Source organism: Ips typographus, linkage group LG4 (genome assembly GCF_016097725.1).
Source record: "Ips typographus isolate SLU linkage group LG4, UJ_Ityp_2.0, whole genome shotgun sequence".
Lineage (NCBI taxonomy): Eukaryota > Metazoa > Arthropoda > Insecta > Coleoptera > Curculionidae > Ips > Ips typographus.
The window spans coordinates 12,243,233-12,260,673 of NC_138425.1; the positions used below are offsets into that span (position 1 = coordinate 12,243,233).

At 37.7% G+C, this 17,441-nt stretch overlaps 1 protein-coding gene across 13 annotated transcripts in view; it reads right to left on the minus strand.

Moving 5' to 3' along the window:
* rut (adenylate cyclase rutabaga) overlaps window positions 1-17,441 on the minus strand; it is a 30,835-nt gene that overhangs the window by 949 nt on the left and 12,445 nt on the right. Inside the window, exons 3-26 of one of the 13 annotated variants that reach the window (XM_081978186.1) lie at window positions 16,799-17,020; window positions 13,940-14,083; window positions 12,557-12,706; window positions 12,343-12,461; window positions 11,542-11,653; window positions 10,883-11,169; window positions 10,664-10,808; window positions 9,916-10,104; window positions 8,245-8,322; window positions 6,678-6,764; window positions 6,241-6,426; window positions 5,853-6,131; window positions 5,526-5,797; window positions 5,231-5,471; window positions 4,651-5,032; window positions 4,272-4,583; window positions 3,862-4,219; window positions 3,237-3,807; window positions 2,433-3,157; window positions 967-1,093; window positions 886-903; window positions 711-829; window positions 508-650; window positions 48-450 (exon numbers count right to left, since the gene is read on the minus strand). In XM_081978186.1, coding sequence (XP_081834312.1) covers window positions 110-450; window positions 508-650; window positions 711-829; window positions 886-903; window positions 967-1,093; window positions 2,433-3,157; window positions 3,237-3,807; window positions 3,862-4,219; window positions 4,272-4,583; window positions 4,651-5,032; window positions 5,231-5,471; window positions 5,526-5,797; window positions 5,853-6,131; window positions 6,241-6,426; window positions 6,678-6,764; window positions 8,245-8,322; window positions 9,916-10,104; window positions 10,664-10,808; window positions 10,883-11,169; window positions 11,542-11,653; window positions 12,343-12,461; window positions 12,557-12,706; window positions 13,940-14,083; window positions 16,799-17,020 — 5,607 coding nt within the window. In that variant the 3' untranslated portion in view covers window positions 48-109. Of the gene's footprint in view, window positions 1-47; window positions 451-507; window positions 651-710; window positions 830-885; window positions 904-966; window positions 1,094-2,216; window positions 3,158-3,236; window positions 3,808-3,861; window positions 4,220-4,271; window positions 4,584-4,650; window positions 5,033-5,230; window positions 5,472-5,525; window positions 5,798-5,852; window positions 6,132-6,240; window positions 6,427-6,677; window positions 6,765-8,244; window positions 8,323-9,915; window positions 10,105-10,663; window positions 10,809-10,882; window positions 11,170-11,541; window positions 11,654-12,342; window positions 12,462-12,556; window positions 12,707-13,939; window positions 14,084-16,798; window positions 17,021-17,441 lie in introns of all 13 variants that reach the window. The other 12 variants (XM_081978177.1, XM_081978176.1, XM_081978179.1 and 9 more) reach the window with 12 other exon arrangements.

The following is a 17,441-nucleotide window of genomic DNA, read 5'->3' on the forward strand; positions in this document are numbered from 1 at the left end:
GAAAAAAAGAATATTGATTTAACGAGCCAAGCGCATTCAATGATTACCTTTGGTCGTATTTCAGTTCTTCAAACTCAATTCAGGCGTAATCTATCGGAAAAAAATTGCACTACACATCACTGTCCGGATCCGTTTCGCTATTTCGCGGCTGTCCGAAATTCCTAGTAATACTCTCACTCATCGAACGTATATTAGCCAAATGTACGTCACTGACCGGTACCGAAAAATAATTTAGTCTGTCCAGGTCTGGCATTGCGTTTAAGTCATCGTCCGTCCTGTAACAGTTATCGTATTCGGAATCGTAGAGAGCGCTGAGGGAGTCCAGAGACATCATGGCGTCCGAGTCGAAGATCCGCGAAGATGCCCTGGACGACATGCTGGTGTTATCGTCCATGTCACCCCCGTCATGGTTATGATCGTTGTATGCTGAGTTAACGTCACTCAAGGCTCCTAAATCACCCCAAATGTCCTATTAATATTTTCAGTGTAACGAGGTTTTCAACAGACCTTCAGCATCAGTCAGTCCGGCCTCGTTGATCATGCTGATATTCTCCAAAGCTGGATCGTCTGTTGTGTATCCAGTGCTCTCCCGATCATTCAACAAAGGTTCAGAAGCACCCCCATCCTCATCTTCCGACCATTCAGACACGCTAAACAACCAAAATCCATTAATATTTCCAGAAACACAAGTTAAAAACATATATTTATACCTTCCTTCCCCACCTGCATTGGTGACTGACGTTGGATTATCCAACACAATAGTAGGCGTGTCAAGATTCTTTAATTTTTCTTGGATCTCCTTTTCAAGCAGTCTTTTAACTTCAGCCTCCTGGAAATAAAACGCATTTTTAAATTTTTTTTTATTGATCTAATTGATTTTATTACCAGTTCTCGACTAAGGCGCTGCGTGTAAAAGAAATAAAAACTTCAAACTATAATGTAACAATTTTATGTGAAAAGCCATACCTGAGCTGCCTCTTCCTCCATTCGTTTCTCCTCGCGCTCAAAACTCTCCAAGTCGGTATCGTCATCTCTCGGTTGCACTTCGGGCATATCACAGTCTACGTCTGTCTCCTCATTGGTCCTACACACCCTACAATAATAATCCAGTTTTAAGTTAAAGTCATTGTTAAAAAACAAGTCTAGATGATTGGTTAATTGCTAACTGTAAAATCTGAATTACCGACCGTCTAGTCTCTCTTAGTGGTAAGATACTTATATTTGGTTAGTATTTTTATTTAATATTCCCATCACCTATAGCGGTATGTTAGCAGCGTATTGTTAGTGAGCAAGCAGCATATGGTCTAGTGGATGTGTGTCTGTGTAGAATGTTAATATTTCGAACAGCCGTAAAAACCAGAGTTGTCAAAAGAAAAGTCTAACCAAAACTCATTTTTCAAACGATTTTTGTCAGTTTTTTGATAAAACATTTCACCCACACCTATAATGAGCTTTGTTCAAAATATGTTTAGCAAATTACGTCATTACTTGATACTAGGCTTATATGTACACATTATAGTTACTTTAAACATTTATTAAAAGCTAACAATTAAACTGCATTTACATGTATAGTCTATATGAAGTCAGTTGGGACAGGTCAAAATAGGGGGTTGGATCAACACACCACATAAAGCATAGGAAAAAAGGAGCAAATTTGTATGTGATTGTTCCCCTAGTAATTTACGAGGAGTCAATGTGGACTTGAGAAGTAGGTGTCACAAATAATTTTAGGCCTAAGCACCCCTAAGACCCTTTAATTGGTTACCAGACAGTTCTTATTGGTCTGCCTCTTAAAATCTATTTTTAGTTTCTTCATATGCTTTCTTAAGACAATCCTATCTTGGGTACATGTGGCAAAGGCAGTGTAGTCGGGTATTTATAGTTAGCATTGGAGTGAGGAATTAATAAGCCTTTAATCCTTTGAGTCCCTCAATATTTTTTTCTTTTCACGCCACCCATACTCCAAAAAGACAGGGACTAATTTGGTGTTTTCAGTTGTTTCAACTGACTCCGTATAGACTATACCAAGTGTTTAACTGTATGACCAGTAAGCTTTGTTCTCACCTCAAAGAACCTTTGGATAGAAAATTTACAATAGAATTTATAATGACGTAACTGCTACAATAATATAATAATTATTAAAAATTAAAAATGGGTGTTAGTGTATGGCCTGCTAAAAATGATGAGCGCTAAGCCAGAGCGGAATCAATGAATACCTGTCAAGAGGCGACACTTTGGCCAGTTTATGCGTTTCGGGCGGTCCGGGAGGGGAGGGACCCCTCTTAAGCGACCCCTCTTTGCTGCTTGCTCGGCCGGTTGGGGAAATGCATTGCAGGGTGACGCTGCCCTGCGCGGGATTGACGCGCAACCCTAACGCCAACGCTTGGATCGCCGCCAATCCCACCTGGTGGTTATTGTTGTTTGGAGCGTACCTTACGAGCGGTTCCAGGTCCTTAATCGGTTGGTTCTCCAGCTTGGGAGGAATGTTTTGCAAGAGGTTTTGCTCGTCCAGGAGTTTCTGGATCTCGCGCTCAAACGGTCCGGCTATGTTATCACACGCCTCCAAGTTGGTCAGTTTTGTCGAACTAGGTGAAATCCTGGTGTCCCTTATGAAGGCTTGACCTAGAGGTGAAGATCTCAACTTCCTCAAATCTTTCTTGTCAGTTTGACAACAACCATCCTTCTTATTAAAACTACTCCCTCGGTCTTCTTTCAGCAGATCCCTGATTTCCTCCGCCTCCTTGAAGCTCGGTGATCGTTTACAATTTGACACTTTATTGCACTCAAGAGCTGAATCGCTGTCGTTTCTGATCCGTTTGTTTTCCAAACTTCTTTGTTTAAGCAAAAGATGTTGTTTAGTATTGGAATTGTGAGAACCGTTAACGCTTATAGCTCTAGATGGTCTTGTTTTGGGTTTGCCAACGAATTCAAAGCTGGCACAACTCTCGCCTTTGTAGCTGTCCTCGCCATCCAAACATGGAGGACTAGTTATGATAGAATCAGCTGTGTTTGCAATAGCTAAAACTGCACTTGGGGGTAAATTGTTTCTTTTAGGGTTGGAACGTTCTATGGAGTTGTTGTTACGCAACGAACAGTTAGGTGGGATGTAGTCTAAAGAGGCTTTTGGTGACACTTCCGGTGATGAAAGGGGATTTACCTATGTGAGAGAAAATCGTGAAATCTCTATGCATAAGGACAAAAACCAAATTTGGTAGATAACTATCACTACTACTCACTTGAATATCAGAAGGAAATAAAAATTGTTGAGTATCAGCAGGTAATGGAGGGCTAACGCAAGGAGATGCGTCCGCGTCCGTTGTCCTGCTGTAGCTCTCGTCTGAACTGCTTATACTAGGAGAATGATTCAGCGAACTGATTTCATCGGCCGAAGAATGAATCCGTTGAGGTACTCCTCCGCTTCCGTAAAAACCACCACTCAAACTTTCATCAGAATAGTGTCGCTGCAAGGGACTATGCCTTCGAGGGCTTTTTCTTCCATGTAAAGGACTATGAGCCGCAGGCCTTGGTCTGAATATTTCCGGCATGGCTTTTTGTTGCAGGATGTTTTGTTGTTTCAGTACCATTGGTGGACTGTTTCGACTTTGAACGCTGCTTTGATTCGGGTTTTGGTAAATTTTTCTGTGGGGCCGATTTGGTGATTCGTTTCCAGGAGGTTTAGGTAATGGTTTCAAATATGGTTTAAGGTTGTCTGGAGGCACGAAAGACTGCTGCTGCTGTTGTTGCTGCCCTCTAGGCCAGGGTGGGTTGTATCTCATCATTTCAGCAGCAGGTGATGCGGTTTGTTTGCTGGTATTAGACAAATCAAAATAAAACTGTTGATCAATGTGTCGACTTTCTTACCTCGCATACGGGACATTTATAGTTGAAACCATATTATTGTTATTGTTAACAGGGAAGCCTACTCCTTTATGAGGAGGAAGAGGGGGTGGTTGAGCATGATCTTCCTGGCATTTACCGGCGCCGTTTCTACTATTGTTGAATCTAGGAATTGCACCAGGAAGAAGAGGCTCATTTTCGCAATTGCCTAAGCCATGATCCCGATGATTGGTTTCCCTAAGAGGAGGCAATCGCATCACGTTCCTAAAACTATCTTCTCTAGGATTAGGACGATTCGGCACCGGAATGTGTTTGGTGCGAGCATTGTCGCCGTGCAGAAGAGCTAAAGGTGTGGCCACGCCTCCGTACATATTGTTTATATCTAAAAAAAATAGCATTAGACAACGTCCAATCAGAGTCCACAGAAGACTGACTGTTGGAGTTGCTGTTATTCGAGTTGGCTCGAAAACTGTTTAATTCCTCCACTCGCAATGTGCCAGGCTGTTTCCGATCAATCAAAAAGTACGTAGTCATATCGCCTTTGCCCTTGACTTTGACCTTGCCTCTGCACTGGAATTCGTACGGATGGTTACGAAGTACTTGGTACACTTCTTCAGTCACTTGGGTGTGATTGGGTAATCCTGTAGAGTCCATACGACTAGCTACGTTCACTGTATTACCCCAGATATCGTATTGTGGTTTCCGGGCCCCAATAACACCAGCCACCACAGGTCCTATGTTAATTCCTAAAAAAGTACAACATTAAACAAGAAGCTTAAAGTAAAAAATTTTCTTTTATAATACTGTACTCACCCACACGCAACATAAAATTGTTATACGAATTCTCATTTATGTTCAAAAGTCGCTCGCGCATGGCAAACACAAACTCGACCAACGTCCCCAGGAAAATGCCGGCGGTGACATCGTCATCATCAAGGATTCGATACTCGGGCATCAAGCCAACAGCGGCCATATAAGTAGATCCCACCGTTTTGATCTTGTCAATCGACTTGAATCGATCCTCGCTCAGCAAATCATCGAAATCCGCTATGATCTCGTTGAGCAACCGCAAACATTCCACTCCCTGGTTGTTGCCGTCTAATTCCGTGTAAAACTCATGGTAGTTTGTGATGGAAGCAAAAACGACTCCGACTCGAGAGTAGCTTTGATGGTACAGTTCCTGTGATAGAGTATTCTGTAAGAGAATGGGCGGAATTTTTGTATTAAAACTGTTCGGGTGCGGCCAACATCCAACAAAAATGAACATCTAGAATGGACAGAAAAACATAACAGAGAGCAAAATCATAAATGTTGCCAGCACACAATCGAAAGCTTAAATAATAATTTAAAAAAAACGACGCACTAAAATGTTCTATAATAAAGTAGTTCTCACCATGTTGTTCCGGAACTGGTTGTCCAGGAAGTGGGTGGCTACGTGAGCAGGTAATAAATTGAATAAAATCCTTTTGTTGGAGTGCTGCAAGGCGTCCATTTCCCGCTTCTCTTCATTGGCTTGAACTTGCCATAGAAAATCCAAACGTGCAGTCCACTCTACTTGTCTACCATGCAAAAGCACGGCCAAGACAAACATTAGCACCTCCACCACACTGATCACGTGCACCGGAATAATTGACCTGTACATTCAAACCACTTAAAAACAATTTACACTTAACTAGCGTAAAACTCACCCTACTCGACTGTCATAACAATTAAATAAATCGATATGCGACAGCTCAATCAACAAAATATACACCGTGGACATAATCAATAGGAGCGAAGCTTTTAAGAGAATGGGGAGTCGCAGAAATATCGCCACTGCCAAATACCCTAAAGAGCACGACAGCACAATATATTGTGGTAAAGGACACGCCCTATGATCCCTCTCCAATGGAGAACCAGTGTCTAGGGTAATGTTCAAAGTACTGTGAGATATGCAAGGCTCCTCCGAACGGCAAGTAAACTAACAAATTCCACAATTAATCTGAATACTAAACCACAAAACTCTTGAATCTCACCACATTCACTTGGGCCACCGTGTAAATCAGAACGATGGTAAATACGGTGATGGCTAGTCTAAGTACGAAGCTGTGTGAGATATCCCAAATGATCCAACGCAATCTAACGGCTAAGAGTAGAATTAAAACGGCGGAAATCCAAATAAAAGCAACCAGGAAGAGTAGCAGTAGAATTATAGTCCTGGGTAAGACTACAGCTTGAAGAGTGCCCAACAGTAGTAAAAGTACAAGGGCGCATGCTAGAGTTGAACTGTAACCCACATCCAAATCGTCATGATACTGTAACAGAACAAGAAAAAATGTGTGGTTTAGTGTAGTTGTTTTACTTTGCATATCTGTAGTTTGATGCTTAACTAGGATTAATGTTACTATCAGTACCTATACTTACTTGGCTTTCCTTCATTTTGTCCTTAAAACACAGGGTGAACAAACTAACATGAGTGGACTTTTCCCTGTCAACGCTACGGGCCTCGATCGCCTGAGCCAAATACTTGTTCACCCTATTCGAGGGCTGATGATAAACACTCGAATGTCTCTTTTTGAACGGTCTCTTAAACTTCTCCGTCACCTTGTTCTAAAAATCACAGCACCATAACTTTTTTCCGTAAATGACTGGAAGAAACCTTTGAATGGTTTTTAGTAAGCGGTTTAGAGTGTGAAAAAAGCGAACTAACTACAACAACGTTTTGTGTTATGCGCACAGTAAAACAGGGTGCGTTAAAACACTTTTCAATAGAATAACGCTGACGTGAAAAAGAACACTCCACACTCGGTATTAACTGTATTAGATCGGATTGAGGTCAAATCGCAACGAGCGACACTCACGTGACTGCCCGTAGCCCTAGAGGTGGTTAGGGTTTGCTCCTTATCGGATGAAATTTCGGCATGGAGCACCTTTTGCAGTTCTAGCACCTACAAGCCACATACACCAAGCTAATGTTAGACACGACAAATTTAGTGTTTTCTTGCAAACTATACTACACACATTCATATTATCTACGGACAAAAATCCAAAGTTATGAAAATCAAATTAATGATGTAATAGCTATTTATGTAACCAGTTACGAAAAGATCGATTTTGTGTAACGAATGAATAATTTGAATGAGTTACACAATAAGACATTTTCGAAACGTGTTGCATACATAATTTAGAGAGAAAAAAATATTTTTCTAATTTTGGCATATAAAGTGACACTTTTCAAAACTGATTAGAGTGACAAAACGTTTTACTTTATGTAACTAGTTACATAAAGTATCACTTTATGTAACTAGTTATGAAAAGTTCATTTCATCACTCCCTGTTTTTATGCATTTCCGTAGAAACATATGGGCGACATCCATCATAACATGTCGTTGTCACAGTTTATACAAGGTGCTATGAAAGTGAATATTTGTGTTAAATCACTTTAAAAGATGGTTTTTACCGCTTTTTGGTCAAAATTAGAAAAAATTATGTATGCAACACGTTTCGAAAATGTCTTATTGTGTAACTCATTCAAATTGTAGGACCTCGCTGCGCTCGCCCTACAAACATTCATTCGTTACACAAAATCGATCTTTTCGTAACTGATTACATAAATAGCTATTTGATAATTGAGAAAACTTCAAGTAACGACAATAAAGAGGTCAAAATGGTTAGCCAAAAACTATATGTTCACAGGAATGAAGTTTTGTAAATGAGGTTTTGACGTAAAAAAAAAAAACGTGCAGCAAAGCAAATAATCCTGGTAAACTATAATGTTTTGACACGTTTAAACCAATTCGGTTAGAAACAGATATGATTATGTTTAACACTAAAATGTTGTAACTTATAGAGTGGTCCAAATATCAACATTTTCTAAACCAGAAAAATCTATACCAAGTCAGTCAAGGTAAAGAATTAAAATGTATAAATCAGTACTTGGTTCTAATTAAACTTTTAAATTGGACCACCCTATAAATTTCTTCTATTTCCGAATAAAGGCGTGACCAAAAGCCAAGCGTTAAAATAATTAAATCCTCCTATATCGCTATGAACAATAAGTTAACACTACGCCCATGCAACTCAACAAAATATCCTGCATAGGGTGAGTAAGCTTTTTTTGATTTTTTTCTTTTTACATATATCAGGTCGGTGTGCTCACAAATATCATTCTAATAGAAATGATAATAGAAGCGTATAGTTTAGGCATGGGGTAGTGCCTAAGAAACCCAATACAGCCAGTAAGAATGGAAATGTAGCGTTATTTACAAACAAGTGAGTGTAAGCGAAATAATGAAAAAATTCGTGAGAACATAAGAAAACACACGTTTCACTCTTATTATAGAAAAGTTTGTGTTGCCTCCAAATAAGAGTGAAACTGACAAAACACATAACTGTACAGCGTTGAAAAAAATTTTGAAATTCACTCACATTCCTACTACTAGACTGAGCATCTTGTAGGGGTTCCCCCGAAGGGTCTCTGTGCAGCACCCTCTGCAGGTCAGCTACCTATAAGCCATACGTTGTACAGGTGGACGTTTTTAACGCATTGTAATTATTAACTCCTTTCCTAATGAGTTAAAAACGTGCCACTAAATTGTTACTTTCTTCTAAATTGTTCTGTGCAAAGTGGAAAAAGGACTTGCACAGTTTTGAGCTCGAATACCAATATGTATGGCACTCGGGAATGTGATGGTGATGATGATTAAAAAAAAAAATGACTAGTGGTGAACGAAAAACTTACCACACTTCTTTTAACTCACTATTTTTGCCCTATTCCTATTTCTGTTAAGTGGTTAGGTAGCAGTACACTTACCGCGTCCTAGAAAATGTAAACGACACCATCATGCAATATTTAAAGCCATTTAGGTTTAGATATAAGTACCGTTAACTCGTTATACAGTGTGGAACAGCAAAATGGAATAAATTCGATAACGAATAAATGAGAGCGTGTTAGGAAAAACGCTTGGACACGTCGATTTGTATTTTTAGATGCGCATTTATTAAAAAAAATTAAAATTATATAGGGTGTGTCATGAGACAGTGGCCGATACCAACTTTCTTATTTTAAATACAACCCCCTGTATATTATAATTTTTTTGGATTCTTCAGAAAATTCTAGACATAATTCATGTACAATGTCCCATACCTATCTTCAACTGTTTCGGAAATATTAAGTGTTTTCAGATGTATTACTAAAATTAATATTAAAAAAAGAAAATTATTTTATTTCACAAATAATGTAAAAAAAAACAAAAAAACATTAATTTCAATGTAAGAGATGTTCAAAATGTTCGTGAAAATAAGTATTGAGTGTAATGTAGCGAATTTGTGAAATAAAATAATTTTCTTTTTTTAATGTTAATTGTTGTAATACATCTGAAAACACTTAATATTTCCGAAACAGTTGAAGATAGGTATGGGACATTGTACATGAATTATGTCTAGAATTTTCTGAAGAATCCAAAAAACTAATAATATACAGGGGGTTGTATTTAAAATAAGAAAGTTGGTATCGGCCACTGTCACATGACACACCCTATATAATTTTTATTTTTTTTAATAAATGCGCATCTAAAAATACAAATCGACGTGTCCAAGCGTTTTTCCCAACACGCTCTCATTTATTCGTTATCGAATTTATTCCATTTGGCTGTTCCACACTGTATAGCCTTTTAAAGGGCAAAAGGAGCGTAAAAACGTTTTAAACTGAATCCCGAACGCTTTCTTGTGTCCTTTAAACGCTTTTTCCAATAAATATCATGCAAATCTGTATGATCGATAATACAGCTAAACACTACAACACTCATGCACGTTTCAATTTTCTACCTACTCTTTATTAATACACTAAAATAGTTTTAGAGGTGCATAAGTGCTTTTGAGTGTGTTTTATACGCCCCTGTGCTGAGAAGATTCTAAAATCGTCAATAACTGACATTGATTTCTATATTTTGTGCTGCCGTGATAGTTCCTAATTTACTGTTCTGTGCAATACGTAGAGCGATTTGGATTCAAAAAACCATTTTTTTAAACTTACCAATATCGCTCTACAAACAAAAAACTGTGCTCAAAAGTGATTAAACCGAGCGGAACAAAACAGACACTCACTTTTCTGGTACTGGTCGCCTTCATGTCCGGCTGAAGCGCCATGTTGCTGAACGGTACCTCCATGGAGTACTTAATCGAATGGAGCAGCTGCACCACCACGTTGCTGACGTTCTTGAAGCTGAGTTTGCGACGCTGGGCAGCACCAAGGGCGGACCGCACCTGGAGCGTGTTGAACAACAGGGGCTGATGATGGACGTGGTCACCAAAGCAACAACGGGGAGACGAACGGGGCATGGTTTTTGGTTAGTCACACACACACACAAGGGAATTTCAATGTGGATTAGTACGTGTAAAGTTGTTTATTTTATGTTAACAAAATGTATTACTTTGTCAACTTACTGGTGTCAATTAACGAAAGTGAATTATACTCCCGGACTAATGAATCAAGCAAAAACGAAATTTGGCAAGTTGCTCGGTTTTTGTTTTGTTTTTTTAAATAAGTTAACGGCTTTAAAGCAAAGTGGAAAGGAGCCACACAAGTACAGAAACCTATTTTGTTTGCATCCAACAGAATAAACAAATCGACCCGATTTGCTGTTCAAATAATAAGCCAACAAGTTAGAGGATGTTGAATGACGTAAAATCAACAAATTTCCTTTAAAGACCAAACATTTCAACTCGTGATGATTAGAAACAATAAACTTTGAAAATATCTGCCTTATGCAAAACTAGGGCTGAGAGGCTTGAAAACAAGTATTGGTGTTGTGGTACGTGGTAGATGGGTACGAAATGGTATATTCACCTTTCTCCTGCGAGCTGGTGGTACTATGAAATAAGTAGTCACGCAGTGATCTCGTAGGTACTGGTTCCTAGAACCGCCATTACCAGGTTCCACTTCGTACTCCCCTCCTAGATAGTCCAAAGTGGCTTGAGTGATGTGGACTCTCCTATAAAGGAAATTGTTTGTATTCTGATAGTTTTGGCCAAGTTATATGTGACTAAGTTCGAGTTATAGACTTACCCCGGTTCACCTCCTGCTTCCATGTTATTGGCCAAAGTGACGTCATTCGACCAGACGTCGTACTGCCACTTGCGGAGCCCCAGGACACCGCAAAGCACACGACCCGAATGGATGCCGACGCGCATGTTTAGTTGGACGTCTGTCGCTTCGACGACGCTGGCAATGGCGTCGATCATGTCCAGCCCCATTTCCACGGTGCAGTGCGCATGATCTGACCGCGGCTCCGGCAGCCCCGACACGCAGTAGTAACAATCGCCAAGGATTTTGATACGTAAACAATGATTATCCTGAAACCCGCCTATATAAAATCTTTGTCGATCGAATGAGGTCTAACAAAAAATTTACGCGGACAAATAAATCCAGTTTACTTTTCGTGCCAAATTGCACATCAGTTAAGGTCGTGAATTAACAACTTTATATTCAGTGGCATTACTTTTAAGTTGTACAAACAAAACTCTGCCAAAAGTGATTCAATCAGACTGGAAAGTTCGTGAGGCCTAATTGGAAATTTACATGCGAGTTTCGCGTTACGGCCTTGAAAATTACATTCTAAACTTCATAACGATTTAAGCCATAATTTTCTAAAATTTGCAAATAAATATTGCCGACAATACTTTTTATCGTAATCATGAAAAATATAGGAGTGGAGCTATACTCACATTAGCCAGCTGATCAAACCTGCCAAAAAGCTCATTAAGCAGACGAACTAATTCTTGGGCGGTGCACTGGGAGGCCAACACTGTAAAACCAACAATGTCCGCAAACAGAATGCTGCAAAAGATAATTTACTTAATTTTAAAGCGAAACTTCAAATTATTACATTACTCCTAGTTAACTACTTCCTCCTTTTAAAGTGTTCGATTTGAAACATAACATGAAATTGTAATTTAACATAACTATCTAAACTATTCCGAGGATGACTGCCTTTTAAGGCAAAAAATAGTGCACAATTTGTCACAATAACTATAATGGATGACATTTAGCAGAGCAATTAAACGCACGGTACAACTACTATTGCGGTCGTTAGTGGCGTTTTTACGGTGTTTTAAACACAGCTAGTAAATAACATCTATAAATGTAATCATTGGGTTTTTTCCCGGTTAAACTGCAGAACGATTTTAATTGAACACTATACAAGTATAAATTCTATCAAAACTGGATAGAAAGAGTAATAGTCCGCTTATAAAGCTTAAATCAGTGCGCTCAGCTCGAGTTCGGGTAACTTTATCTTATACTCAAACGACGTTCTATTCACTTTGAGTGGAAACTCTTATATAAAATCCTTTTATCTTTTATAGACGGAAAAAGAACGATTACGTTTACAAATCCATTTGCTCCTACACAATGGTGACTTATGCATGCAGTGTCGATGTAACGACCTCAAACTAGAACACTAAACAATCAACAATTGAAAGTTGTTATAACCGTAGACGCAAAAAGACATAAAAAGATGACCTCACCTAACATTTTCATGTTTCTGGATATAGATCTTGTGAAATTGACCCTCGACCGGTGAAATGATATCGTTTTTCATTTCCATGGCCACGTGTTGTGGAAGCACCGACAAAAGCAGCCGTTCCTGAAAAATATATCAATTCCGTTTCCGGTAAGATGATTTCCAGACTTACCGAACAGGAAATCGATTCCAGATTTTGTAAAGAAGGATAAACTTACAAGCTTTTCGTTTTCGTCCTCCATTTCCAGACGTGCGGCTATGCAGTTTCGCGTGTCTATGAACGCTTTCCGTTGGGCATGTTCCATCAGGTTGTGCATGAAAACGCCTACGATGTTGACACACATAAAAACCACCACATTAGCCGCCAACTGAAACAATTTTTTTTTTCTTTACTAGTCCGGATAATGCTTTAATATCAAAATGTTTATCCGTAATAACCTGGGAATGGCAAACTAAACATTGGAGCGGCTACGAATTAAATTTACGAGCCTCTTCTTGTTTAAGTTAAATCGAAAAGGTTAGAGAAACAGACCTGAAAGTTTTGAAATATTGACGTTTAATTATAAAAGAAAACATGGCGCACTTAGCAGGGGAAATTAAAAACTGTGGTCTCAACGTGAGAATAGATGAGGTAATTTAAGCGAAAAATTGATTCAGTTTCAGAATTTTCTGTGGTTTTTTCCTGCTATCCTGATTTAACTCCAGTGATTTTTTTTTAAAACTTTTAATTGAAAAATTAAAATGTACACAGGGTAACAAGCATTTTACGATGCAAACGTGATTTGTCTCATTATTTAACCAGCTGATTGCCTCAAGTGAACTAAATTGGACAATAATTTTCAATGCAACGGGGCTTTATTATGGTACAACCCGAAGGGGCTTATTGTGTTGTTCAAAAAGGAAAAAAATCAGTTATTGATTTATTTCGGCTTTGTTTGTACCCGTTACACGGTTTTAGAATGTGTACAAAAGGTAGTTTTCGTCAATCTATCAAATTGCTTTGAAGCTAAATAGAGTGGGATAATCTATTTTAGTAAAGCTCTGGTTTTTAAAATTAACTTTCATAAATTCACAATACTTTTCTTGATTTCTTGCAAAATGCAAATAATTGGTATTATACTACATGCTAGAAGAATTGGTTGGGCAATTTTTACTGGGTAAAGGCACGTTTTAGCTCTTATGCCGGAACAAAAAAAGCATAAATCATCTTGAGGCTGTACTTTTGAGCAAACGGATGAATTCCGGCAAAATTTAATTTTACCGTAACTGAGCTGAATATAAATTTTTCCGTTTTGCTTTCAGTGAACCGTGCAACGTTTTAGTGCGATCCTTAAATAAATTATACCTACGTCTTCCTTATTTCGTTTCGAGCGAACAGCAACGTTGTTGCGATACCTTCAAAGCCGGAAAAGACCTTTTGTTTCATTTTTATCCTTTTGTAATACCTTTTACCTGTTAGCAAATTTTGCCTAATAATTTAAATTTCTACTTCAATCTTCAACCAAGAGTTGAGGAAAATTCACCTTACTACACGTGTGTCTAAAATTATTTTGCCGCAAATTCAGCACTTCTGACGTAAATAAGTAAAGTTTTTGGCTCACCTGTTGCCAACGTAAATGGGGAAAATCAGTCGCCAATACTGCAGTAACGGCCACGTGAGCTGCACACAATAAGAAACCGAAAAGGGCAGCCACCCAGGATCTTAAGGGCATCATGGAGTAAGCCAGAAACACCACAAAAACAACCTGAAAATTATCAAATTATTAGTATCTACACGTTGAAACGCATGAAATAAGCAAGTGTGGCCTAGATACTTTGATAAAAGCAAAAATTTGTGGGCCTGTATATCAGTCGGTATTTAACATTTTTAAAGTAGTTATTAATTGTAAAGTAGTATTGTGACATATAAAAAAATAAAAAATACTCTTCATCTCCTCAAGAACGGTTTTTTGCCCGCCAACGACGTCATTTTGCGTAATTGAAGCGACTCCCACGTTAAAACGCCACCCCACTGACGTCTACATAAACACAGAAGGATAAGGCTGAATCCGTTTAAATCGTATTGCTATATTCATGTGTGACATTCGAAACCCACATCTACATAAACGATATCAATTTACCGGTAAGTAAAGGTTCCAACGGAGCTATTAGAGCGGAAATTACTTTTTTTAAGCCGGTGACAGTAAAACGCAGTTTTAGTTTCGACTTTCTTGCTTCAGAAGATATACAGGGTGTTCCCAGAAAGGTCTTTACAACGCTCTGGTGTAGTTAGCTGGGGTCAAAATAAAGCGATTTAGCCATATTTGTCTTAATCCAAAAATTGATAATTGCAGAGCTTATTTGTATTCTTACAAGTAGTATCATACACTACATGTTACATGTTTGACATCTAGGCCCTACACAAAACTTCTCGATTAAAAATTGATTGAATTGATTTTGAATTTGAACTTTGCTGCCCCTTTCAGGGACACCCTATACAGTGTGGTCCAGTTTTAAATGTCAATAAGTCACCAATCCATAGCCAATTAAAAAATAAGTTGACATGCATTATGTCATTTTACTGAAAAATGCTTTCTAAGTAAAATACATTCATTCAAATTTCTGTTTAAAAAATCGTTTTTTTGTCATAACTGTCAAACCGTTGGAGCAATTTTGATCAAATTTGGAACAAGCCCTTATGAAATTAGTACTCATTATGAATGACGTTTGCCAAAATTCTCCAGTACCGTAGATACAGGAAGATGGTTTTAATGTTTTTGCCTTATCTTCTACGTCTCTCATTTTTCAAAAATTACAGTTTTTTTAAATTTCACTGTTCACGATGAAAAAGAAATTACCTCTTATAAAATTCTGATTTAAAACTTCGTTTACGAGATAATTCAGTTATTACGTTCAAAGACCGAAAACGGAAAATTTACTTAAGTAGCTTAAAAAAATTCATTGTAGCCAGTTTTCATAGTTTCCAGACAAACTGAAAGACTTTAGTTTTGAAAATTGACTTAGAAAAAATAAAAATTGATTTCAGAAGCTTAAAAATTGTGTTTGTAACCAGTTTTCATGCAAATCGAGACACTTTAATATTGAAAATTGATTTGTAGACATAAAAAACTACTTTCTCTAGAATCTCTATTTTTAACTACAAATTCATACATTTAAACCTTAAAAATTGACTTGAACACCAAAAAGTGACCATGAACCAATGAAAAACAGACGAACAAACATCAGAAGCTTAAAATTTGCATTTGAAGTAAGTTTTTTCATAATTTTGGGACAAATTTCAATATTTTAGTCTTCAAAATAGTCTTAGATAGAGGACATTGATATTAGATTCATGAAAATTATTTTGAAAACTAACTTTTACTTTGCTTTTTCTTTTCTCAGGATTCTGGACTATTAATTATTAGTGCTTCAAAACTGCTTTCAGCTTGGAAAATCGAGTTTCAAGACTATCTTCACCAAGTTATTGACACAGCAAATTTAAAAAACAATTTTCACATTCTTCATAGACTTAAAATGGCATTCCAAGCTTTGTCACTATTAAATCGACTTCTAGACACCTCAGTGCTAAAAATTCGAGCTAAAAACTATTTCTTAAAAATCTAGATTGTGTTACAACCTATCTTTACGAAGTTTTTGACTTATCAGGCTTAAAAGCCAGTTTGTAAACTGTCCATAGTCTTGAAAATGTTATTTCAAGCTTCTTCACTTTTAAATTAACTAAACTCATAGGGGCAATAAATTGTAGCATCTTTAAGAAATTCAGACTGTTTTTAGTGCTTTTTAAGACTGAAAAATCGAGTTTAAGACTATTTCCAAAAGTCAAGTTTCAAGTCAAAAAGTAAAGTAATAAAAGTAAAAAATTTTGGTACCAAATGCTACGATATTAGTCTTAAGAACTAATTTATAGAAATGAAATAGTCCAAAATTGTATTTACTTCTAGACTTGTTCCGGTCCAGAAAATTGAGTTCTACACCAATTAAAGTCCTGAAAATAGACTTTTGGACTCTCTTTAGTCCTAGTAAAGTCAGTTCTAGCTTAAGTCAACTTTTAGATTATCTTTAGAAGTAAAAAATGGGTTTCATGCACAATACAATCTTTGTCTTGATTTCCGGACTGTTTTTACTTCTTGAAATCCAGTTTCAGACACTCGACCAGGATGGCAGTCTGAGAAAACGAATTATAAGACTATTCCTAGTAGTAAATAGCAAGTTTTTAGACTATTCGGTACAAATTTGGACTCTCACAAGTCTTGAATGTTCAGTTTTACACTATAAAACGATTTTTTAAATTGAAATTTGGAGGACTGTATGTTCCTTAGGAAACGTTTTTTAGAAAAATGACATAATGCAAGTCAACTTATTTTTTGATTGGCTATCGAATGATGAATTATTGACACTTAAAACTGGACCACCCTGTATAATATTCCATTCCTCTTTCCAGCTGTCAGTTTTCTAATTACCTGCCATGTTCCTTCAGCGGCTACCTTGACAGCGGTACTGCTGGGATACAAAGGCAGCGCCAACGCACAAAAAGTGGCCAAGAAGAAGAGCACCACGTAACACACCCAGAGCAAATACGCGTCCTGCATGTATCGGGTGTGCAGGAACCCCAGCAGCAAAGCGAACAGGATACAGTGGGCGGCATGGAAAACGTTTTGAGTATTGGCTGTCTGGGTGTATACCTGCAAAAACAACAGTTTCAATTTATAGCGGAACAACATCTAACATAAATTGTATAGCGGTCTAATTGCCACCTATAGTAGGCTGAAATTGCTAACTAATTGCTTGCTGATTGATGGTAACGGACAGATCACACGTAATACCTGCTATGATCCGAACAAGGCCGGACTCTGTTCTTGCAAGATTCATGTTTGACAGTATAAGAAACAGTATATTGTTTTGTTCTTAAGAGTCATCTTCGAACATTACGTAACTTAGTCTAAAAGGGTAGTAGTCTTAAAATAATTAAAACAGTAAATATAGACTTGTTAACCATGAAATTAACAAATTAAGCTTGAAATTGACTGTCATGTCGTCAGGATTATTTAAAGAACTATACTTGTAACGTTTTGCGTGCGTTGCATGTAAACACATCGTTTTATT